The following is a 26518-nucleotide window of genomic DNA, read 5'->3' as shown; positions in this document are numbered from 1 at the left end:
AATCAATCGCTCACTACGCAGGTTCAAGATCAAAGTCCTTTTTTCTTGACGGCAACTGTAAACGGTAATACTTCCAAAAAATGGAACTTATCAAAATATTATTAAATCAATTATTTTTTCTTCTTTACAGAAGAGCCTGGATAATACCTATAACACGAGCATTACTCAGTCAGAAGTATGAGATCAGCAAGTCAGCGGAATCTATTAAATAATAATCAGATTCTTAAGGTTGCATCATATTAGGTATATCTATGTAGTAGCACGTTTGCAAATCGCATATCAGTGCGGTTCCCAAAGTTTTGCCATGTTACCAATTTCTTTTAAGAGTAATTTTTAACCGCCGACCCAAAAAGAGCGGTGTTATAAGTTTTACGTGTGTATCTGTGTATCTATCTGTGGCATCGTAGCTCCTAAACTAATGAACCGATTTTAATTTAGTTTTTTTTTTTTTGTTTGAAAGGTGGATTGATTGAGAGTGTTCTTAGCTATAATCCAAGAAAATCGGTTCAGCCGTTTGAAAGTTATCAGCTCTTTTCTAGTTACTATAACCTTCACTTGTCGGAGGTGTTATAAATTTTTAATTTACACTTATATTACTAGTCGATAGGGGTTAGATTTAGGTGTGCGATAGTTTACCAGATTTTTAAGAGTCATAAATTATGTTTCAAAATAATGATTTTTTTACCAAAGATCAAACGATAAGTCGCAAGGTTATAGGTTGCTGCGCAAAACTTATATATTAGGTTACCAAAGATCGTAACACGATATCATGTCACAAGATAAAAATTTACTGCTCCCATCTGATGCGTATCTGTATTTTATTTTGTGGAAAAATACTTCACAGCAAAAATGTATCGAAAGTTTATCAAGTCAAAATTTAGGTATCTTTACCTATTCTACATAACAAGGCTTTAAAAAATCAAACATTGTTCTACCTACGAGTTGTTCAAGTGCCTATGATTTTATTGAAGGTTTCAGTGAAGTTTATGGAAAAGAATGCAGGTAATATAGATTTCCAGAAGCGGTGTTAACTGTTAACCAAGTGGGTAAGTACAAGCATGAACCCTTAACTTTTCGGCGCTAAGCAATTTAAAATCATTGCTAATGAACATGACATCGTAAGGAAACCTGCAACCTGATGGTTCTCCATAATTTACACAGATTTACGGATTATTGATGTGTCAAGTCTGGCAACCTGCACTTACGCAGCTAGTGGACTATGGCTTAATGGACTATGGCTCTCATTCTGAAAGGAGATGCATTCTCGGTATAGAAATGATGATGTTGAGATTTCCATATTTTACTTAGTAAGCTCTTAAATATGATTCCTGCTTTAATGGTCAAAAAAAACATAGTAAGGAAACCTACAATGCCTGGGAGTTTTCTATAATGTTCACAAAGCTGTGTGAAGTCTACCAAGTACCAATCCGCACTTGACCAGCGTGGTCTATAGCCTATACCCTTCTCATTACGAGGAGAAAACCGTACTCAGTAGTAGGCCGGTGTTAGGTTGAAGTAATGAATGTTGATGAAACACGTTTTATTCAAAAAAATAAAAATGAACACAGTAAAACAAAGTAAGTACCAATTAACGAATTAATTAGCGAAACGTTGAGAAGCGCTGCCAAATAGCTATCGTCGACAAAATCATAACAATATGGTGACATACATACAACGACCATACAATATACATACACAAATGCAGTGCTCATCCGGCGATAGGTATAATAACACCGCATAAGCATTGTGCCAGCCAAAATGGCGGGATGTTATTTAATCTGTGCATTATTTGTGTGTTTGAATATTTTTGCACTTGAAGGAAAACACGTGACAGGTTAGTTTTTTGAACGAGAAAATTTATGGATATTATTTAGATGCTATAAAAGTGTTGTAGGTAGGTACTTTAAATCACTTAACTCTAACACAAGTCAAAAATAAGTTTGTAAAAAACGAAACTAAAATATCTGAAGAAAATATGCCTGGTATTTGCATAGATTATGATGCTGCATGTGATTCGAAAAGTCAAAAGCCATTTTATACAGAATTCACGTTGAAAATGACTTAGGTACTACTAAGTAATGCATAAGATAGGTATTATACGTACGTTAAATAGTACACTAACAATACTCTATCCCACACATTTTGTTTCTCAGAAAATAAGGAAGTCTGGCAGAAATGGGATCTTGCTCTATCTGATGTTAATGAGAAACTAACAAATTGTAACTATATTGGTATTTAGTAGGTGAACTGACTAAATCTAAAAAAGTCTCACACCTACTTAGACAAATTGTGCTAAATAGGTATGCTTAGCGCCACGTGATAATTAATTAAACTGACTCCATTCAATTATAATCTTTCAACCTAATGTTGCACAATTTCAATAAAAATGTGTTTACTTTGTATTCATAATTTCTATTAACAGGCAGAAATTATCCCGATATTGCTTCATCTACAAGCATTTTCTTTATTATCGTACACGTCTCCAATAATATTCTCATTTTTCCACAATGTAATGAAAATACCTACGTCAATATTGTAGATCGGCTCATGTGGAAGAATAGATGTCCAATTTTGCCGAGTAGACAAATTCTGATGGAATTATTTATTCATTTGACGATCAAGTTATTTTTGTACAATTTTGTATAACTGAGTTCTTGGTAAGAGGAACAAATCTTTAATAGCCTCAATAGCTCAACGGTTATAGGAGCGGACTGCAATCCGAAAGGTTGGCGGTTCAAATCCCACCCGTTGCACTATTGTCGTACCCACTCCTGGAACAAGCTTTACGCTTAGTTGGAGGGGAAATGGGAATGTTAGTCATGATTAAGAAATGACTAATATTCTTTATTAAAAAAAAATCTATTTATAATACCCAATACCCATCACTACCCATATTACTATAAATGTTTACAAGTGAGTTTGTTTGTAGGTTTGTGTTTCAATCACGTCACAATCTATTGTGACGTGATCGCTATTGATCCGTTGCTCTAGCAACGAATCAATTTGATTTTTTGTGTAAATAGCTTTTAAAGATGGCAAATAACATAGGCTTCTTTTTATCCCGAAATCAAACACGGGATTAAAAAAAACAAATTCCACGCACTAAATCGCGGGTATCATCTAGTTTTTTATAAAGGAGTAAACGACTTTCAACGACGTGGTAGTCTTGGACCAGTGACGATGATGATAAAACTGACTGACATACATTTAAACGTACAGTCAAATCAGTACGATTGTAGAGATAGGCTTACATTGAATTTAAGTTTAGACGATAGGCTTTGATGGTATTTTGCCACAGTCACTGATTGGGATGATGGATGGCCTAATGTCTAATCATTTCAAGACTTCAGATTTTGCTCGAAAAGTTGTCTCTATAATGTAGACCCAATCTAAGAAAAGATTTTCAGAAATTCCACACGAGTGAAATTGTGACTGATTTTAAGGAAATATGAGCACAATATAATAATTCAATCTGGTCCCCTACTTTATCATACAAACAAATGTTTGCGTGCAGAATAATAATAATTGTTGATATTGTTTCGACTGATGAGTAAGTCCTTTATAGTCTTAGAATAATAACGCCCTATATTATATCTTATTGTTAGTATTATGTTTACTTAGAATTGTTTTCATTATTCCAGGTCTATACTGTCAGGACCCAGACACTCGTAAACTTTACCCAATTAATTCAACGTGGCCCTCCGAAAGTTTTTGCGGCAATTACACTTGCAAACTTAGGCGGAAAAACGTTACACAAACAGATCACGAGCCTGTTACGAAGGTAAACATTACCGCACTAGAGAACAAAACTAAAGAAAATAATACTTCAACAAGTGATATGGACAAAAGTCCAAGCGAGCAGGCTTTTATAGTAATCAAAAAAGTTCAGACTGCGAAGCAACCTGCGTTTCACAAAGAAGCAATCAATAGGATAAATGCGATAAAGGATGAATATAAAAATGGAAGCACAGATACCGATCGATATCTAACAGAGTCTGAAATAAAATCGATTACTGAAATACTGCATACGGTGAAGAAAAGTGACTTAGAAGCGATTGTGGAAATTTACAACATTGCTCAAGATATTTACAAAGAATTAGATAACAGTGAAGAAGAAAAACTTGTAAAAAATCATATAAATAATATTAAAACTGACGAGAGTATTGTGAAAAAGAATTTAAAAACTAATGCAAAGGAGTCGGTTTCGTACTGGTATGAACCCTTGCATTATTTTAGTCCAATAGTTAAGCCTAACGATTTGAAAGTTGAGGGAACCAATCCTGTACCTAATGCAAAAAGTTATGCACACCCTGCTTCTTATTTTAAAGGGCCATTAACTGAAAAGGATTTCAGAACACTGCCTTATTATTATCCCCTATCAAATTTTCAGAGAATATCATCATACGTGCACAATAACGCGCCCCAGAACTTACAAAATATACATCATAGAAAGCCCTGCAACCAGAAATTTAATAACGTTGAACCAACTTGGCACAATACGCATACAAACAAAGTTAAAAGAGATCCAGCTAACCCTAAAACGATTCAATCTATGCTTCTTCCTTACCCTTTTTCCTATATTCATCATTATAATATCAGTACATATCCTGCAAGCTTCTACTATAATAACTACCCATGGGCACAACTGAATCCTTACACTAGTATTCAAAATTACCCACAACATTATTATGGTGCTTATATAGCTCAAGTTCCAAATACTGCAGTAATTGCTAATGTTAATGAAGTAGAGAAGAAACGAAACCAAGAAGAAGATGTTAATTATATTAATAGTGAAGAAAATATTAGCAACATGAATAAAGCAGAAGAAGTTTTTTCAGAACATTTACCTGAATGGCAGACAGAAGAGCTATCAGCTAAAGTTTTAGACGAAGTAAAAGCAAATATTTTAGATGATTCAAAGTTACTGAAACCATTAAATATAGCTAAAAATATAAAACTAGAGAAGGTGGGGAAAGTTATAAAATTAGATGAATTAATAAGAACTAAAAGAGAAACGAAGAATATTCATAATGAAGACGAAGAATCCGAAATTATACAGTACGAGCCATACATCGAAAAAACCACGTAAGTTAAGGAAATTCTTCTAATTTTTCATTTTAAAATTAAAAAAGGATTGATTGGAGTCTCCCTAAAAGTAAGATCTTATTATAAATCACAAATATTGAGATTCCCAGCAGCATAACTAATGCCTAACTTAAAAAGTTGACAAATTAGCGCCGAAAAAACGTTGGAATGCCGACCCTTTGTCTTGACAGATGTTCTGTGGAGTATTTTATCATTGTTTTTTGAATAATAAAAAAGGTCCACCATTTTTTGGACCCAAAAACCTGACGCGATGTTGGATGTTGTGTGAAGTCAGAACTTTTTCAATTTTTTTCTAAGCAGAGACATCAAACCAACTCTATACATGCAAGTTTTGATATAACATTTTAAAAGCTTTTCTAATCGACAAATTATAATAATATGATGACAATTACATTATTAATAAATTAAACATAACCTGAGCTTATACTGAAAGTCTTCAGTTTTCACACAAATTTCAAACCCCAGTACTCCCTCAAGTTAGAATTTTCAAAAATCCTTTCGTAGCGGTTGTCTGTCATAATAACTATCTGCGTGCCAAACAAATTGGACATCCGTCCAATAGTTTTAGCTGTGCATTGATAGATCAGTCAGTCAAAATCTCCTTTTCCTTTTATATATTATGTATTAGACTCATTGACCTGATTAGATTAGATAATTTACATAGTGTTTGTTATACTTATAATGTAATGAGATAGGTTTTTTTTCCTAAAGAAATAACTTATTGGTATTTATTATCTAACAACCTGAAATAGAACTATCAACTACTATGAGATAGCTTTAAAACATTCTTTACAAAGGCTGATTAAGTGTTAATTTTCAATATTAAAATTGAAAAATGAAGCTTTTTGCATAATATAAAAAGTAAACCATTTTCTGGTTTAAGAACTTCAAAACAAGTTTTAATTAGTACGATGAAAACTCCGCGAACATTTTCAATTTTTTTTTAATAGTTGGCAGTATCTCGTTTAATGCTCTGCTTACTTGGTTGAACAAGTTTTAACATCGTACCTACTAATTACACAAGTGATAAAAGTTTAACTTTTTGGTTTATCTGTGCATTTGGACATTTTATAGAAGTTCATAAACAATTTTTAGTTGATTTTATTGCTCTACTCTACAAAATCCTGGATCAAGGTTAAATTTACACGGATAAAAACAAATGGGCGGTAGGTTTATATCCTGAGCAGCCACGTTTGAACTAGTGAAAATATCTGAAGTTTTTCATAGTGAAGTATTTTTGCTTAAATTAATAAGATACATGTTAACATAGGTGTATAATTTTTTAAATAAGTAGGTACTAGAGTGCTACGACGTACTACTAGTAAAACAGATACATTCATTTTATTATGTAGACGTTTACTAGGTATTGGATAAGTCTGTATGGACTTTTACAGGTCGCAGTCTTAGGCCGCCTAAATCCAGTGGCTCCCTATGATTCCATCTAGTACCCTGGTCTGCCAAACTCTGCGGTTTCCGTTGCAAGGTTGTCATTCCAGCACTTTGGGACCCCTACGTTTTTCATTACTCCCATTGGCATATTGTTTTGCAACCCGTTGAGCATCAACAGATCTTTTCATTTCCGAAGAATTTTCCGAAGATTTCGTAGAGATAGAGTATAGCTTTCTATAACATAGGTCATAGAGTACTTAATATATATGTTTATACTAGCCGATGCCCGCGACTTCGCCCGCGTGGATTTAGGTTTTTTGAAATCCCGTGGGAACTCTTTGATTTTCCGGGATAAAAAATAGCCTATGTGCTAATCCAGGATATTATCTATCTCCATTCCCAGCCAAATCCGTCCAGTAGTTTTTGCGTGACGGAGTAACAAACACACACACACACACACACACACACACACACACACACACACACACACATACAAACTTTCGCCTTTATAATATTAGTGTGATAATTTTCAGATGCGAGTCGAGTACGGAACTTGGATTCTTCCGCATGGGAAACCTAACTGAGCCTTATCCAGCCTGCTGCCCACAAAAGATCAGCTGATATAAATCGTCACATAATTTTAGTTAAATTCTACTCTAAAGTAGCACTCCAAAAATTGAACGCACTTTTAAATGATGATTAATTGAGTGGATTTGAAGAAAAAACAACGTTTATTTAAATGTAAGACACGCTTTAATATTAGGCAAGGTTTCAAGTATAAATTAATTTAACAAAGGTATAGGTGACTACAGTTTAGAAGAAGACTAGAAACAGTATGTTTGAAAAATACTGATTTAATAATATGTTCCATTCAATACAGGTTTACTATTTTCAAACCTGATTTATTAACTATAAAGTAAAATTTATCATAAACTAATAGGTTTTGTAAATAAAGTAAAATATAACTAATTAAAATTCATAAAAAATATGCACTGTGCGTTTTTTACATAAACAAGAAAATTAAAAACAGTATTGGTTTTCTATAGATAATAATATGATATGATACACAAACAGACAGAATACATTCACATTTGTAATATTAGTAGATTGATGATTGTAAGCATTTGGGTTCGCTCGATTCAATTCAACTAAATCTCCAACTTAGTACAAGGTAAACTCAATATTATTATTTACCAAGGCATGACCGAAACTGATTAAGTATTCCAGTCGCCGGCCTACGTAACAAATTAACCGTCCTATCTCCAATTCACTAATAAGAAAGGACGTTTGTTAAAAACACATTAGTCAATCCACGGGTCCCTTTTTAAAGCCGGGTCCCAAAGATAACGCCTAATTTAAAATCATCCACAAAAAAACCTAATAAATCAGTTTGGTAACATCGCCCCCACATGAAGGTGGTATTTTTATACTAATTCATACAAAAACCGTCTTTATAATTAATGGATTAGGGAAAAAAGATCTAATTACAGTTACGACATTTTGCTTCGAACATTTCTAACACTCAAATATTTATACAAAAACGATCTCTGTTCTTACTCGAATTAGGAATAGGTATAGGTTTGACTGCAGTTACAACATTTTTCTTTTGAGATTCGAAACGTGTTTGAAGGCATTTATTATGTTTGTTTGGCTGTTTGCTGTGTTGTTAATTAATGTATTGTCTATTGAACGACTGATGTTGTTTTGAGTTAGAACACAAATAGAACACAAAAAATTGATTTAAGAGAAGTAAGAGTTCCGTAGCTTAAAATGAAATATTGTGTAAAATTGATTAGAGGCGTTATTTTATACAAAAGGTAGTTTTGTAGTTTGTACTTTCTCTTTCATTGATACAGAACCGATATATTTATTGGGATACAAAAGAGCAGATTTAACAACAGTTATGACGATTTACTTGTAAAAATATTATTATTTGCTATTCAAAATATAACCAGCTAGATAATATTGTTAGAAATAAAACTGCAAACTATATTTATTTTTTTGCTTTCATTTACTAAACAGTATTTTAATAAATTACAAAGAAACAAAAAAAAAAAAAGAGATAAAAATAAACCAACGTAAAACGTCGTAACTCGTAACTGTACCAGTTTGAAAACAGTAATACATGATAAAGAGCGGCAAATGTCCATTCAGAGTTGAAATTTATCGCTCAATTTTACTATAAAGGCCATTCCAGCTAATGGAGTGAGCCTGTAATGTCCCTACATAACATTTTCTTAAAAAACCGAACGTTACTCGAGTTCGGGTTCACTTAAAAAGGCATTTACCCTTCGTGCGCGAGTGACTTATTGTATACCGAAGAAAAGAGACGTAACTACAAATTTTTTATTGGAAAAAGTGGGAAAGGAGATGCGCCAGAAATATTTAAATTAAGTCCTCCCCTTAATGTCGGACATTATTTTTTTATCGGCACGTCCAAATAAAGATATGTCGCGGGGTTCTTTCCAGAGGGAACGTTATCTTGAACGAAAAATTTTTGAGGTTGTACCCTTTCGTATACAAAATAATAAAACAACGGAGGCTGTGTTTAATCATCATCATCATGATCGACCCTTCACGACTCACTAGAGAGCACGGGTCTCCTCTCAGAATGAGAAGGGTTTAGGCCATAGTCTGCCATGCTGGCACAGTGCGGATTGACAGACTTCACACACCTTTGAGAACATTATAGAGAACTCTCAGGCATGCAGGTTTCCATACCCAAAGTCAAAGGTTAAGAAACATTTAAAAAACCGGTCAAGTGCGAGTCGGACTCGCACATGAAGGGTTCCGTACCATCATACAATTTTTTTTTTAAATTTTTTTTTTGTGATGTGACAATGCTTGTGCTATAGACCTACCTACATGCCAAATTTTATAACTCTAGGAATAGGTCAACGAGGAGTACCCAGTGACGGATTAACCCTTAATCAAATTAAGCAATTGCCTAGGGCATCATGTCTGAGGGGGCACCAGAAGAAGCACAAAAAAAAACCGTCCTTAGGGTATCACGTCTCACTCTCACGTCACCAAAAACCACGCCAAAAAAAGTTTCTTATAGGACTAATTTGAAAATTCGCGCGTTTTAAGTTGACATAGAGTCCGACCTAGAGTCATAACCCCACTCCCGCTTGCCCACTCGCTGCCCGCTTGTGCATTCGAATTTCGACAATTCGAATGCCCCCGAAAGCCGCAAGGCGCATTTCAATAAATAAATAAATTATGCTTTGGTTTTTATTGTTGTCGCACCTACTCCACTTCTAAAGTACGTTACAACTTACATCTCATCATCTTATTCTACAAAAAACTAATGTTCTTAGGACGGACGGTAAAGGTTTAAATACCGATTCTAGTTGACATACGGATAGGGGGGCCCACAGGCATGGATTGCTTAGGGCATCAAGTGGTCTTAATCCGTCACTGGGAGTACCTCAAAGGTTTCTTGATAGACAGATAACAAAGTGACCCTATAAGGGTTCCTTTTTTCCTTTTGAGGTACGGAACCCAAAAATGTATCTTAAAAGATAACTGCGCTCTACAGCAACGAGGAAACGATACAACAACGAGGATTAAACAAAATATTTCATAGCACATCTTATCGGAGAGATTAAAGCGTCCCACATAAAGTTTTTATACTGTTTAAATAAAATGATTAAAGTTTTAATATAAACAGCACCGAGATAAGCTTATACAGACACTTTATTTTATTCATTCGTTGCAGTTTTATTCATAATCGTTGAGGACACATAAATTAGTTAATGCGCGGTGGTTAGATAAGTTTTCTTCTATACAACCAAAACCAAAAGCTACATTTGCTATGACAACAGACAAAATATCTGTATGGTGCAACATGCAGCATGCAATATGTACCACCTGCCCTCCCACTGCTACACATGCAGCCTTCAAGAGAGCAATAAGTACACACCACCACCACGCAGCACCAGCAGATGCTCCAATATCGGTGCGAAATGTGCGTCGAGTGGTTACGGGATTTGCGTGGTGCTACGAGACGGTCTGTTTTAGAATGTACAGGTTCCCTTTAAAAATTGAAAATACTAATTATGAACACATATTTTTTAAGCAACCACATATTCACGGTTTTCGGATTATTTCCTTTACTTGTGCTATAAGACCTCCTACTTGCCAAATTTCATGGTTGTAGGTCAACGGGAAGTACCCTATAGTTTTCTAAATTTAGTGTCATGAAGCTAATTTCATGCCACTAAATTCGCCATGTAAACTCGGCTTAACGAGAAAGTTCTAATAAATAAATTTAAATTAATTCACCATAAAGCACCAAAACTAAGTTTCTGTTTTCAGCGATATTGATCCGCGACAAACTAGTATATCGTATAAAGTGACGTCAATAAGCAGATTATTGACAATGAGAGATTGACAATGGCCAAATTCACGAACCATGTATACTCTGAGAGCCGACGGCATGTGTTGTCAGAGAGCGGGACGCGGTAACAATAGACTAATTTACAAACTCCACAATATCATATTCATAGCTCGTAGATCGATTCGATTAGTCTACGTATATCAAACGTTACGGTCTTACAGTAAACGCTGATTCTGCTGGGCAATTTGATCAAGTGATCAATTAGAATATTCGAAAATTATGCTGATATTATAAACGTGGGTTCTTTCTACATATTGCATCGTACTAAGACAGTTATTTTTTTTATTCCTGTTAATAATTAATTCCTGTTAATTCCTGTTAGTTAATTTTTTTTAGTCCTGTAAGCCGAGAGGGGGATTTCAGATAGAAAATTATTACCACAAATATCAAAAAGTACCTATAGCAAGAGGCAACCCTAAGTACGGTGTAATTCAAAGTTTCAGCAAAGCTACGACAAGTTACTAAGTAACAATATACTTTAATTTCCAACTCCAGACAACAATTATAATAATAGGCGCTCCTACGTTCGAAAACTTACTAAATATAACAAGAACTTATGAAGGAAAGTTAAAAACCGCGTCGAGTGTGATTTGGACTCGCAAAGTGTTCCGTATCATCGTACAAGATTTTGTACCTTTTAATTTTTTTAAATTGACATGACAGCCATTTTGAAATTTTGATTATTTGTTGTTATATATCAGCCATAGAACTGCGCACCACAACAACACCGCAACACCACAGGCATAGATATTAGTTTCTAGAATATGTCTGCAAAATTTCATGGACTTTGGTTGCTTAATATTCAAATGAAATTGGAACTACGATTGTATGGAGTAAGTGACGGAGAAAGCCCTGTTAATAACCCGTCCTATTCGTGATTTGTCGATTATTTAGCTACGTTATTATTTTGTCAAGAAATTGTATGGTATTTTTATTTACATTTACAAAACCGCATAAACAAATTTTTTTTTTTTTAAATATCATAACGTCGCGTTGTTGAAAAACTAATCAACAGAATTCAGGTAGAGTGATAAATAATATTAATTTTGGCACGAAATAAATATACCTACGTAAAGTAGCTTTCAGTTTAAAAAAGCGTGTTTCAATTACCAGTTAGCACACTTTTAGCACAATGTTCATTCCTAAAACAATAGACTAAAAGTAGAGAACACACCTACAAGGCCGTTTAACATAATTATCGCAGCATTTTACACTAAAAAGTTCAGATTTTTCGCCGTTCAATGTCAAACAGTATTTAAATTGTAATTTGTTTAACTTTCTAAAGAGAAATTTGTGCATTTTTATTTTTATTTCAGAACTCTACTTACTGCGTTTTTTACGCTACAATTAGGAATTCTGAAGTAGTTTCGTCTCGAGAATTAATTTACCCGTACTCTTAAAAAGATAGTGCGCAAAATTACGACTCTCCCTCGCTATGACTATTTAAACGTTCAAATTTAATAAGCGCCAAAGAATCTCTGGTACCTTTAGAACGGGAGCTCAAGGTTGTTGAAATTATTCAATTACCAACACAGACTAAAGGAGAAAGGTAAACGGAGCTTGATGATAGAATTTTAATTCTTTGTTTATTTTTTACTAGAGGATGCCCGCGACTTCATCCGCGTGGATTTAAGTTTTCAAAGATCCCGTGGGAACTGTTTGATTTTCAGGGATAAAAAGTTGCCTATGTCAATTAGGTATAGGGACACAAGCTACCTCGGTACCCATACAAATCGTTTAAGCGGATGGATTTTTGGGAATCCCGCGGAAACTCTTTGATTTTTCGGGATAAAAAGGTATAAACGTTAATAAATGGCTAATACAGAAGATTTAGGTACAATGATATTTTAAAAGATTTCCAAATTGGTATCTTTGGAACTGTTTCATTTCTTAGGCAACCGTCTATCTTTTGCTAGATAATCTATGATTTGTCAAAGGAAAAGAAATTATAAATAGAGTTCCTCGAGTACAATTATCAAAGAACGTTTCTAATACTCGTAATAATATTGCGACTCAATTTTTCTTCAATACGTTTTTCCGTAGAGTCGTCAAGTTAATTAAATTCTCGCTTTTTTAAACGGTAGCTTTATTATTAAAACCACTCAGGATATAAATTAGAAATTTGCTTTACAAAATTAGACGCTTTTTTAAACAACTGAAAGATGAGATTATTTTCATTAACAGGGCTCTCTCCGTGACTTACTCCATACAATCGTAATTCCAATTTCATTTGAATACTAAGCAACCAAAGTCCATGAAATTTTGCAGTCATATTCTGAAACTAATATCTGTACCTGTAATGTTTTAGATTTTTCTAAAAATATGTAGTTTTAAAATTACAGAGGCTCAAAGATTTGTATGTGAATTTTTAAGACCGCGTAACTTTGAAACCGAATAATTTAACAGAAATCTGGAAAACCACAGGCATAGATATTAGTTTCTAGAATATGTCTGCAAAATTCCATGGACTTTGGTTGCTTAGTATTCAAATGAAATTGGAACTACGATTGTATGGTGTAAGTGACCGAGAGAGCCCTGTTAAACTATTATCTTTTGCGGCCGAAATCACTACCTATATTACAAATACGAAAGTGTTTGTGTGTTAGTTTGTTGGCTTATCCTTCAATTACGTTTCCTTCAATCAGACCCTTGAATCACGTCATTCACGGGTCTAATTGACGACCTGGGCCCCAAGTCTGCTATTTTACATGATTTGTCATTGAACTACAATGCAATTTTAATTCAATTACCATTGGTTCATAATTTCGTAGTCTACTAAATTCACAATGGCCGACCGATGGTCTTGTAATTGGATTGCAGTTGCATTGTAGTTGGTATTGCCATTTGCTCAAAAAGCGTTTGCCAAAATGAGTCCAAAAAAAATAATACATATTAAAAACGTTTATTTAAGCTAGATTCGATTATAAATGTTATCTATTTGTGTTTTAAAGATTAAGCCTTAAGTAAAATGATCATAATAAGCCAAAAAGATAAATTTTAAGTGCGATCTAAAAAATAAAATGTCAAAAATAATTATATTTCATCTGTAACTGTCGAATTGACATTAAATGTCAATGTCATTTGATAGTTCTGCAATTTGAATTTTGATTTTTGATTTTTGAGGCGACTTGCGAATACCTACCTAGGTAGACAGAATATTTAAATCTGTGAAGTGTGAATATTATAAGGGACTGCGAAAATGGTAGTAGTGGAGCAGATTTCGTCGCTGCTAGACTATTTGGAGAGCCATTCCTGTCACTGCAACCGCACCAGTGACGGGGCAAAGCCTGGCTAAGCGGCGTTCGCAGGCCAGGCTTGAGCAGATATCGAGGCCAAAATGCAGACGCATTTTGGCTCAAGCCCAGGCGACGGAGAACTTGGCTGCAGCAATTGTCAGACTGGGGACTGCAACAAACCAAGCTGCTGCTAGGCTGGCTGCAGCAATTGAAAAGTTTGCTGCTGTATTTAGCAGGACAGCAGGAGGAGCAGGAGATGCAACGAGTGTTGCATTCCCCTCGAAAAAGGTTGCCTTTTTATTCATTTAATATTTAAAAACAATTTAGTCATTATATTAAATTGAATAAACAGTAGTTTATTGTTTCCAGAGATGTCGCACAAAACAGCTATCAGGATCAGAATCTGATGACTACATTCAAGGTACAATTTAGTGTCTGTTCAAAGAAATTAAATGGAAAATACTCTGGTAATGGTGTCAGATCAGCAAATTATTATCAATTACTATGCTTGGAGTTTCCAATATTAATCTAATCAAATATTGAATAGAAACAGACATTACATTGTGGAATTCCATGTTATTTAAAGAAAAATTAATATTCCTATGTGGCGCTATAATCGCTAAACAGTTATGCGGATTATAGGAAAGAAATATTATTTTTTCTTTAAAAATCTAATCAAAATCTAGTCAAAATTCAAAATCATTTATTTCAATTATTTATTATTAACTTCATGTATTTCTCCACAGCCTGTTGATGAGAGCCTGCTGCAGCACCCTACCTTCAAGCAGACCTTGGTTGACTCCATGGCTTTGTGAATGCTGTGCTTCAATAGCACTTTCCAACTCAGCCCTTGAATTGTTTTCATCCTAAAATATACAATAATGTTGTTTATTTCATAATAATATTACTCTTATATTAAGGATGTTTTACTCTTTTTTATGTTAAATGAATAAACATATTTGTGGAAATTTGTATTTTTTTTTGAGAATAAACAAAAATTAAATCACATGCCTGTTGCAGACGAAGAGCTTCCACAGGCATGAGTGGAGGCACGTGTGTTGGTCTTGTTTGCAATACTGTGCAAAATATAACATGCATTTACAATCTTGCCTGTGGTGATTGGACTGTAATGCAAAGCATGTGCTCTGAGCAAACATCTGAAAAAAAAAATTTACAACTAAATACCCAAACTATTGCTAAACATGATGAAAAACCCTTGTAAAACCAAACAAACACTGGCTTAAAAGCAATGACAGCACAATGGCGCATCAATGATAGTTCAATGGCGATCCAATGGTCATTGCAACTGTCAAACTATTAGCAGACTACGCTTAAATTCGATCATTGACTTGTCATTAAGTACGGGACTACCAATTATTTACAATTGTGTCATTGAAGTGCCAGTGGCACGCCATCGGAAAACAATTGTGACGCCATTGAATTAGTAGACTACCAAAATTGCTAAAAGTAACAATTAAGATGTCATTGATAGACAACTGAAACACAATTGCAATAGTAGACTTGGGGCCCTGGAGAATTACATAGGTTAATTTTCATGGCGGAAAATCAATAGATAGATATAGTAGATACACCACATTCTCGTGGTGTATCTACACGTACTACGAGTACTATAAAAGAACCTACCCATTTAAATTTAAATAATTTACCAGCGACTTAAATTCCTGGGTGGGTAATTGAATCTATTATTATTTTGTTAAGCCGCTTGTGTGAACAATAGAACTTGTTTGAATATTAATTTGTACCCCTTTTGTATCGCTTCATTAAAATGTTCAAAAAATAACGGCCAAAACTACGATCCTTCGTCGATTAATAATAAATAACTAAAGGCAATCCGGAGAGAAGAGATCCTTTTCGAAATATTAAGCCCCGAAATTGAAGTATTTATTAGTTACGAGGTTATTCACATTATGAGAAACCCTTACATTAAAGTTAGACTAATGTAAGATATTGATCCATTAAACCGGTATCTAAACACGAACAACTACAACTGCTTACCATGTTAAATAAAAAAAAAAACAATAAGTAGGTACCTACATAACTTTGTACGATGGTAGGTAGGTATACAGAACCCTTCGTTGAGTCCAGTTTTTAGCTACATGCTTAGTTACGGGTAAAAGAGTGAGATTTCAAAACTGGAAATAATGTTCGGGTTTGAAAGAGACCAACTCAAAAATTCTAAAACATCACCTTTTCTAACAGGAGGTAGGATATAAATCAAAATAATAAATGGGGTAAATGTAGTTATTTTACAACCTAGACACGTATTTGAGCTAAGGAAGCAATCCCGTGTGAGGTTAGAAAATCTTAAAAAGTTAGTACAAGGATAGGAATGTACAAAATTTCCTGTGGGTCATAAATCATTGTGATGTAGCCTGGATATTACACCTAGCAATTTGAAAATACATAAACCCTAAAAATGAACCATCCGAGTTAATTACAATGCCAATAGGACCCTATTAAATAAGCCACCGCTTGTCCGTCCGTCTGTAAACCCGCCTTTTTGTAAATGCGGTGTATCTCGTGAATTAAAATAGGTAGAGAGTTGAAATTTTCATAGAATGCGTATTTCTATTGCCGCTATAAAAACATATAATAAAAAATTCAAAATGGCCGCCATGAAACTTAACAAGGTGTTATTTTTTGTACGAACGGTACGGAACCCTTCGCGTGCAAGTTCTACTCACACTTGACTGATTTGATGACTAGTTGACGTACAAGTAGGTAGTCGTACCTATGACAATGCGTACAGTATCGATCGATTACAAAATCATCGATTTGTCATAAACCCGTCGAAAACCAATACATTTGGTCCAATCGAACCAGATAGATAACCCTGAGTGAGGACATGAGCATTCCACACTCATGCGTGTTGTTTATCTCAGCTATGATGAGACGTATTGGAATTCCGGTATGATTCATATTTTCGATGTCACAAAACACCAGGCATTCTGGAATTTTGATTTTGATTATTATTGAATGTTAGTCATACAATTTGGATACAAAAATCTTAATGTGGTTCACAGAATACATCTACTTACCAAGTTTCAACAGTATAGTTCTTATAGTTTCGGAAAAAAGTGGCTGTGACATACGGACGGACAGACAGACAGACATGACGAATCAATAAGGGTTTCGTTTTTTCCATTTGGTTACGGAACCCTAAAAAGGTGACTGACTGACACTGACTGATTTATAAACCCACAGCTCAAAACTACTGGGCTGACCGAGCTGTAATTTCACATGCAGATAATAGCTACTATGACGTAGACATAAGAAAGGGGTTGAAAGAAGAGTTTATGTACCTACTCCACGGACAGAAGCTAGTTTAGATTAGATACAGAAGCTATATTATTATATAGGTAAGTATTTACAATACTTACCTATATAATAATATAGTATACTTAATACTTACACTATAATACCTTTTCATAACGAACGCATCACGTTTACATCCATTTCAGATCACTTCATTTTAGTGCTATTTTCACACAAAAGGTAGGTTTACAAGTAGCTACTAACTAATATTATGGTTGCACGTTACACCATCACGATTTCCTGTAGCACCACAGAACACTTTAGCTGTTTCAACATAGTGTATGTTACAATTTCCTCATGAAAGCTTACATTTTCACATCACAGATTCTAACACAGTATAATATTTCATATGCAAAGTAGCTGGGTTATCCAAAGAAAAACTACTTCGAGCTGATATTGAAAGTACACAACTAGATATCATAGTCGAAGATAGACGAAGTCATACTACACAAGTGTAAATTAAAAATTTTCAACACCCCCGACAAATCATTTTCAAATAAATAATTATGTATATCTAGGCAACGTCCATCTTGACAGCTTGACATTTGTCAATTGACACTTAAATATTATGAACCTAAGGGTTATCTAACCTTCTTTTCTACAAGAAAACTAGAAAATAGCTGATAACTTTTAAACGGCTGAACCAATTTTTTTGGATTATAGCTAAGAACACTCTCGATCAAGCCACCTTTCAAACAAAAAAAAGTAAATTAAAATCGGTTCATTCGTTTAGGCGCTACGATGCCACAGACAGATACACAGATACACAGATACACAGATACACAGATACACAGATACACACGTCAAACTTATAACACCCCTCTTTTTGGGTCGGGGGTTAAAAATGATCATGAGAACAGCATCTCTATTACAAAACTTTATTGCGATCAGTTCACAAGAAAAACGATAAGGCAATATTGTGCTATAATCCGATATAACCAGATAAATCTCATGGTGTACCCGACAACTTCTATAGATAATGGCAGCCATTTTTGAAACGTGTTCGTAGGTGTCGTTTTACCCAAAGGTGTGTGCGCCATTATCTAAGCAGTTTTTGACGTGTGTCACATACAAGCGTACGAATTTGCTTCTCTTTTTAAAATACATATGTGTGAGCATTGCCTATCTGGAATTTCATAATAACCTTTGGTTGAATGCCGCCCGCCCTACCATTATACCCTACATATTAAACTTTTGGCGTCTCTACATACCTATACTAGATGGCGCTACATGTATTTCCAATCACTTATTATGGAGCCTGAATCGCGCAAACCAAGTTTTTACTATAGATCATTATATTATACAAGTTCCAACAACAATTGCGACGATTGCAATTAAAATATCTCGTTTCGTTATACATCAGGTTTTGGCAGCCAACATTCTCTTAGTGCCAAAGTATGTTGAGAGCGAAATCTTCATTGCCTAAGATAGGGCGATCATTAAAATTCTAGATTTTACATAATTGTAATCAGAAAACGGCTGAACTCACGTTTTAATTGATACCTAGTTTCTAGTAGTGAGCTCAACCGTTTTCTTATTATGTAAAGTAATTTCTATGAATACCACTCAATGGAAGGGGGAAGAGGAGGTAGGTAATTTTAAGCTCCTGAATATTTGAACGAATACGGTGGAGCAATCAATAACTATTTTGGGTGATTAAAATGGAACGGATTAGTGTAAAATGTAAAACCCTTTTAATATAAGCGATTCAGCGTAAAGGGTCCATAAGAAATGCTTTTACATTATTAAAGCAATAAATTATGTTGTAGTTACGACTACAAGATTTATTCGAATATAAATTGTTTCTTGTTTATATTTTTGTTTAGCTTTGTTTTGAGTAAGGTAATTACCTACTTTCTTTAAGTTCTGAAGACATCTTGGTTTTCGTACCGATAACGCATTATGAAAAGTGATGTAGTTGGGGCCTTGCTATAAATTTAGTAGGTAAGGGTACTTAGTGTGGAATACCTACCAAGGTCCTTAAATAGCGACCTCACACGGCACACCCTCACAGCGTTTGCCCTACTTGGTGGTCAGACGCATCAAACGAGACGCATGGAGCTGCTGGTAAGGTTTGCGCAAGATCGTGGCGTGTTGAAGTCCTTTCAAACTACCTGTGTTCATCTATCGAAAGATGATATGATGATGATGGTGATGATGATCGAAATGAACCGGATGTAGACACTTCACTGTGCAGCGTTGGTAGGCCTCCACTAGGTGGGCAGACGACATCAAAGGTGTCGACGAGAGTTGTTAGATTCAGGCGGCGCAAAACCGTGGCGTGTGGAAGTCCCTACAAAAGACCAGTGGTAGACGTGTATTGGCAGATAATGGTATCATGATCAACCCATTTCCGCCCCACTACTGAGTACGGGTCTCTTCTCAGAAAGAGAAGGGTTTAGGCCACAGTCTGCCACAATGACCCAATGCGGATTGGCAGACTTCACACACCTTTGAGAACATGGAGAACTCTCAGGCATGCAGGTTTCCTCACGATGTTTTCCTTCACTATTTAAAGCAAGTGATATTTAATTGCTTAAAACGGACATAACTGAAAAGTTAGTGGGATCGAACCCTCGACCTCCAATTAGGAGGCGGACGTTCTCACCACAAGGCTATCATCAGATAATGGTAAATGGTGACGATTTAAATGAACCAGATAGACTCTTGTATTTAAGGAAATCATTTCCATTGCACCAGTGAATTAGTCCGAAAAATATTTGAACAACATTTGGAATGTTGTTAATTCAAATAAAAGCAAGTTTTTCGCGTGTGTAAAGCGCCGTCAAAGTGGTCAAAGGTTGTGTAGGTCTGTCCCAATACACGGCACAAAGACGCGAGGTGACCTGGAAACTTGCACTCCACACAGCGTGTAAAGCGAAGCCGCCCGCTCATTAACGGGTTAACGTACATTCACGGGAATGGCGACTCTCTTGACTAAATAAGACGGAAAAGTTTTGGTAACAAGATAAAGTTGAAAACTAAAACCCGACTACGATCGTCTTAATAAACCTTCAGGTTCAAAATGTTGAATTCCTAAAATGTTGAATTCTCATAATGTTAAATTTGCAAAATGTTGAGTCCTAAAATGTTGAATTTGCAAAATGTTGAATTTTGAAATTCCCAAAACGTTGAATCTCTCTGGTGCTCATGTTCATGGGCGGCGGTAATTACTTAACATCAGGTGACCCGCCATCTCGTTTGCTCGCTATTTGTTATTTTAAAAAAACAGCAGCCCACAGGTTATTTAGCTACATTGCTTATGTACCTATTGCATATTTGTTTAAAAAACAAGCAACTGCTGATGGATGGAAAAAGTCGCACCAAAAGGGTTTTATTTTTACTATTTTGGTAGGGATCCCTAAAAAGTCCTTGAGTAACTTTGACCACCGCCTGTCTAGTGGCCATACAATTAAAATTCTTTTTATGTTCCCCGCATGCGATTTTTCGTGTAATGTGAGAAATAGTTTACAAATGACCCAGTTTCTGAACACTACACCGAAAATAAAACAAAACCACCCCATTTCACATACAATGTAGATAATTGCCGAGATATCGCGAACTTACTTCATAACTGCTAGTAGGTATAAGTTCCGGTTAAACTAGCAGCAACAGTATTATGATAATAATTGATTATGATTAGAATTACCAACCCGGTATTTAATTATGTTATGTTCTCATAATCTTCTAGACGAGTCTCATACTTTCACTATGTCCTATCCTTCATTTAAAAGCCTCCCGCATCCCGCGTACATGACACGCAAGTGTGGTCGCACCTTTACGGTAAAATTTTGGAATAGTCAATTATTGACATCTAGGAAGCTTTAATTATGTTTTAATATGCCGTCGTATGACCAAACGTATATTCGTAACCCTTTTCCACAACACACCACTTATGTATATACCCTGCCTTAAGTACTTCAATACCTACCTACCTTGGCATAGAGTAAGGCTATGAAATAACATTAGCTTCGGCGAAGCCATCTAGACTCTAGATACGTTATGGATATTATCCTTTCCTATAGCCAACCAAATTTCTCATAGGTTGCTTAGGTTTTAACTCCTTGGAGGTCAGACGGACTTGCGACCAACTAAAAATCATGTGCCGAATTTTGCGAGGAGATGTTGATGCCCCAGACCTTCATGACCAACTGTGTCGTATACGTACCTAAATTACCTAAAAGTGTACCTAAATTAAATAAAATAAAACAATCGTGCGCTAAGTGACACTTTGAAGGACCCAAACTGGCCTATCCAGTTAGGGCCCTATGTTGAAGGGTCATGCATTTACCACGAGATCAAACGCATCGGACTACTGTGTCTCTCTTTATACTGTGACCTCAGACCTAGGTATGATTATTACGAAAATACCTTATTCAAGCCCGCGGAACATTTCTAAAGTTCCTCCTCATAATAGGGCACCGCCGTACTTATTCAAGATGGCGGCCGTCCCGGTGGACTGTCAAGTTCCGTGACGTCACATTAAAAATTCACACCCGGGCTAATGTTACGTGACTCGAGCGTTACAGCTTAATTAGCAATGAGTTCAGAGACTGTATTTCAGCCTTGATTTTGAACTGACTTTAAAGTTAAAGTAGTTTGTGGCTGAGTCAAAACTTAGTCAGAAGCTTTTTAGTTTTTCATGCCCAAAAATAAAGAATGGAACAAGTTTTTAACTTAATACTTAACTTATTAACTTCACTAACTTTGATTAATGTTATTATGGCTAATTCTATTATACAGATCTCCAAGCTAAACTTAATTAACATCTGTCAAGCTGTAGTGGCTGGTGCTACCCTTTTCCACAGGAGGCATTATGAAAGGGATAGCAATACATTCAGACCTGTCATTTGAGTTAACTAAGATTATAGTTAACTCAAATGAGAGCTCTAAAATATGTATTGTGTATTGTATGTAATTAAACATACAAGTATTTACATGTAATTACTAATCTCTGGTTTAGTTGAGAGATTGTGTATATCTAATTAGCAGAATTAAATAACTTTTTAATTTCGTTAAATTGACGTCTGTACTTACGTTCAACCCCTAAACTGGATTTCTGCCAGAACTGAAACAAAAAAAGCACTAATTTACTATGTGAATTACGAAATATTTTTATGACAAGTTTGATTTCAATGTCACGAAACAATAAAAAAAACAGCTAAGTGCTAGTCATACTCGATATCGTCTATAATGATCCGCAAAATTAACTTTGTTTGTAGAGGTTTACTGTTAATATATAATAAAACTATGATAGTTAGAACAATGGTTTTATTTTTCGTGTAAAACATACATGAACTTCTGTCGATCATAATGATTTCAGATTTTTGGATTGGTAATCGAAGAGTTTTATAATAACAACCGATGATTTTGAACCTACCGATAAAAAGACATCAAGCAGTCTGAATATTAATATATTGCGGAGAGGAGCCCTATTATTTTATATTTATGCAAGAAAAACCGCGGGAGACCGTCCATTATGATAAACAAGCAATTCGTAGTTCTAATTTTACTAAAATTCCTGTAAATCGCGACTAAAACAGAAATTTATGTTAATGTATTATTTACGTGGCCCATGAACATTGGTTGCGGCTTTTGTGTATACTAAAATACGTTTTATAGTATAATGATTTTTTTTTGAGTTTAAATCTCGTGAATGATTTCTGCATTCGACACGCAGTCTCAACCGCGACGCGTTTGCGAGCTGTGTCCCTGTAATAAAGGCACAGGGCCCCGGATGAGTTCGAAACTAGTCAAACTTACGTCGACCAACCACGTGAGTACAGACAGAAGCATCTTTTTTAGGGTTCCGTACCTCAACAGGAACTCTTTGTGCGTGTTCACCGTATTGTCAGTCGCCGGCCGTGTTTAGTTTTTTGAAAGTTTCACTTCTACCTCATGTGAACTGCACACACATTTTTAGAGTTCCGTTTTAGGGTGCCAACGGGATCCTTTTACTAAGCCTCCGCTGTCCATCCGACCGTCGCGTTCGTCCGTCCGTCCATTCGTCTGTCTGTCAACGGGCTGCATCTCGTGAACCGTGATAGGTAGAGAGTTGAAATTTTCACAAAATGTGTATTGTGCTCAACAATTATTTATTAATAAAAATTTAAAGTGGCTGCCGTTAAAATTAAAAATAAAATAAAACTTATTTCTTGTACCTAAGGAACCCTTCGTGTGCGAGTCTGACTCGCACTTAGCCAATTTTATTTTTTTCTAGTGTAGCAGTGTAAAAAACAAATCTAACACTTGCTCTTCACAAAACTTACACCGAAAATTTTAACAACAGAGGCGAAATAAACAAAAACAAATTATTCTCCAAGTAGTATGAAAAGGGCATTAGGCGCTACGCACGTGGAACCCTCAAATAAAGGACACCCTGACCTCAAACGAACTTCGAATTACAAATTTAATTGGCCTCATGTTACACCGTATACCCCATTATCGTACCAAAGTTCGGTACGAGCGTTCTAATTTTCATGTTAAGGGTAACATACATGTACCTACGGATTTGCACAGGTACGCAATTGTGGTTTAGCCTAAAAGGAATAGACCTTAGTACGGATATTCTTGAACTAACTCGACTTGAAAATTGCAGAAATATATCTATCTTAGCATCGAAAGAAAGGTGCGCCTACTTTTTTTTTTGTAAAAAGATTTCACTAGCTTGTAAGATTTTAAAAATATCATCATCATGAACTTGTTGCCGGCGCACTACTGAGCACGGGATTCTTCTCCGAATGAGAAGGTATATATTCCACCACGCTGGCCAAGTGCGGATTGGCAGACTTCACACATCTTTGAAAACAATATGGAAAAGTCTAAGGCATACAGGTTTCCTCACGATTTTTCCTTTACCGTTGAAGCAAATGATATTTAATTGCTTAAAATGCAACTCCGAAAAGTTAGAGCTCAGATTCAATCCCCCTGACGTCGGAATTACTATACTACCACCGCTCACATACTTTAAAAACATACTTTAGTCTAAAATTCAAGCTACGTTCATGTTTGGTTACACATACTGCAATACCCATGAAGATTTTATGCCAACTTTTATTTTAATGCCAATTAAAATATTCAAATACGATATGCATCGGCAAGCTCTGATGGTTTGTTAATTTAATACGCTTCGGTGTAACAGCCAAAAAGTAATGTTCATAAAAGTACTTACATTTTATTAGGGAGTGATTTAAAATTAATTTTACGTGAATTCAATTTTTGTCCGTCCGAAGTGTCGCGTCAAAGTACCAACTTGACAGGCGTAAAATAATAATAAAAAATTGCGAGCTTTTTTAATTAGTGGGACCTTTCTAGGGCTTATCTTTCATTGTGTTTAATTAATATTTGCATTGAATGGGAAGGAAACACGAGGGTGAATTTCGTTCAAGTCTTGTTAATTTTTCTGAGGAATATTTTTTTTTATATTTGACGCTAGTAGATATATCAAATTAAGTTGTTTAAAGGACGGCGAGATTATTAAAAGCATTTCCTTTTTGAACAATGTACCTTCGGTTCTTAACTGGCTTCATTATTCATGAAAACTTAGGTATTTACGGTAGGTACTTAAATAACAAAATACATTTTTAGGGTTCACATCCTCCACAAGGAAAAATTGAACCGCTACAATTTAGGATCATGTCCGTCTGTTTGGTCTGTCAAGAAAACCTATAGGGTACTTCCCGTTGACCTAGAATCATCGAAGTAAGTAGGTCTTATAGCACAAGTAAAGCAAAATAGTCGAAAACCGACAAGCAGACGGACAGACAGACGGACGGACGGACAGACAGACAGACAACAAAGTAATCCTATGAGGGATCCGTTTTTCCTTTTGAGGTACGGAACCCTAATAATAAATTCACAATACTATACCCGAACATTCAAACTTTGTAGGTACGTAATATTGTACGAATTCATCACGCCTCGTTGAAAGCGATATTTGTCGTTTCCATCGTGATCATATTAACCAATTCCATTCATCGTTGGATGAATATAGAGCAATTAGCCGTCAGATCCACAATAGCGGTCGACTGCTATCGGTGTTACACAAGGCATCATCCAAACTTGCGCGACCAAAGCGACTATGAAGCGGGCACATCAGGTGGTCTGTACACCACACGGTGGTTGTCTCCTATGATAATTTAGACCCACCACACACGGTCGATTAGTCGCTCTTAATGGCAGTCTGCACAGGTCAACGCGACTACAAAGCAATTTGACTGCTTTTGCAGAGTGCATACATGCGTCTATGGTCTAGTGATTAGCAACTATGCATTATAAAATGAGCGTCGCGATTCGCATCGTAGTTGCGTAGGTGTGCACTATAGATCCTTGCGTTGTGGACGCCGCTGCATCGCGTCGTGGATGCTCCCGTATCGCATCCGGCATCGCATCCCACATCAAGTTCCGCATCGTTTCCCGCATCGCGTCCCGCATCCCGCGTCCCTGACGCGCAGGTGTGGATCTAGCTTAAGGCAAAAGGTGTATACCATTCACGAGCGGTTCTGTTTATCGCGACTGTGTTAGAATCAATTTGATTAAATTGATACACAATTTAATTATAACAAACCTTGAGCTAGTTAATTCCACAGAACCTCTACTAATATTACAGATGCGAGAGTGTATCTGACTGTAACCTTTACACAGTATCTTTGCATCCTGGAGAAGAATATTTTTATCCAAAAAAAATGTTCAAATTATTTTATTCAAATTTTCATGTCCCAAGGTTCTTCTTACGCTCCATCAATAAGTAAAAAAGGCTTAGGATTTAAAAACATCAGAAAAAAGTTGGAGTAATTTTTGATGAGAAAGTGTGTCTGTCTGTCTGTCTGCTATCTTTTCACGTTTAACCGATTTTGCTGAAATTTGGTACAGCGTTAGCTTACATCCTGGGGAAGGACATAGGCTACTTTTTATCCCGGAAAATCAAAGAGTTCCCACGGAATTCTTAAAGGGTTATCCTTAACCAATTTATATGAGGTACTGAGGTAGCTTGCATGCCGGAAATTGATATAGGCAACTTTTTATCTCGGAAAATCAAAGACTTCCCACG

At 35.6% G+C, this 26518-nt stretch overlaps 2 protein-coding genes across 6 annotated transcripts in view; one reads left to right on the top strand and one right to left on the bottom strand.

The window, feature by feature from the left end:
• Positions 1-17891, bottom strand: part of LOC123865014 (protein madd-4) — a 158233-nt gene extending 140342 nt beyond the window's left edge. For 2 of the 3 annotated variants that reach the window (XM_045905828.1, XM_045905829.1), the window contains exon 1: positions 17567-17891. The gene's annotated coding sequence lies outside the window, so the exon portion shown is untranslated. The remainder of the gene's footprint in view (positions 1-17566) is intronic. The other variant, XM_045905827.1, reaches the window with a different exon arrangement.
• Positions 1678-25355, top strand: LOC123865016. Of its 3 annotated transcripts, XM_045905832.1 has the most exons (5): positions 1678-1834; positions 3642-5085; positions 7029-7120; positions 13507-13511; positions 25345-25355. In XM_045905832.1, exons 1-3 carry the CDS (start codon positions 1759-1761, stop codon positions 7114-7116), a joined length of 1608 nt encoding a protein of 535 aa, XP_045761788.1. In that variant the 5' UTR covers positions 1678-1758; the 3' UTR covers positions 7117-7120; positions 13507-13511; positions 25345-25355. The 3 variants fall into 3 exon arrangements, with proteins under 3 accessions (XP_045761788.1, XP_045761787.1, XP_045761786.1); XM_045905831.1 differs by lacking the exons at positions 13507-13511; positions 25345-25355 and adding an exon at positions 9047-9068 and having other exon boundaries at positions 7029-7124; XM_045905830.1 differs by lacking the exons at positions 13507-13511; positions 25345-25355 and having other exon boundaries at positions 7029-7165.
• The last annotated feature ends 1163 nt before the right edge of the window (positions 25356-26518 follow it).

Source organism: Maniola jurtina, chromosome 5 (assembly GCF_905333055.1).
Source record: "Maniola jurtina chromosome 5, ilManJurt1.1, whole genome shotgun sequence".
Taxonomy (NCBI): Eukaryota; Metazoa; Arthropoda; class Insecta; order Lepidoptera; family Nymphalidae; genus Maniola; species Maniola jurtina.
Note: the sequence above shows the minus strand (reverse complement) of the source record. Positions and strands in the feature narration are given on the sequence as shown.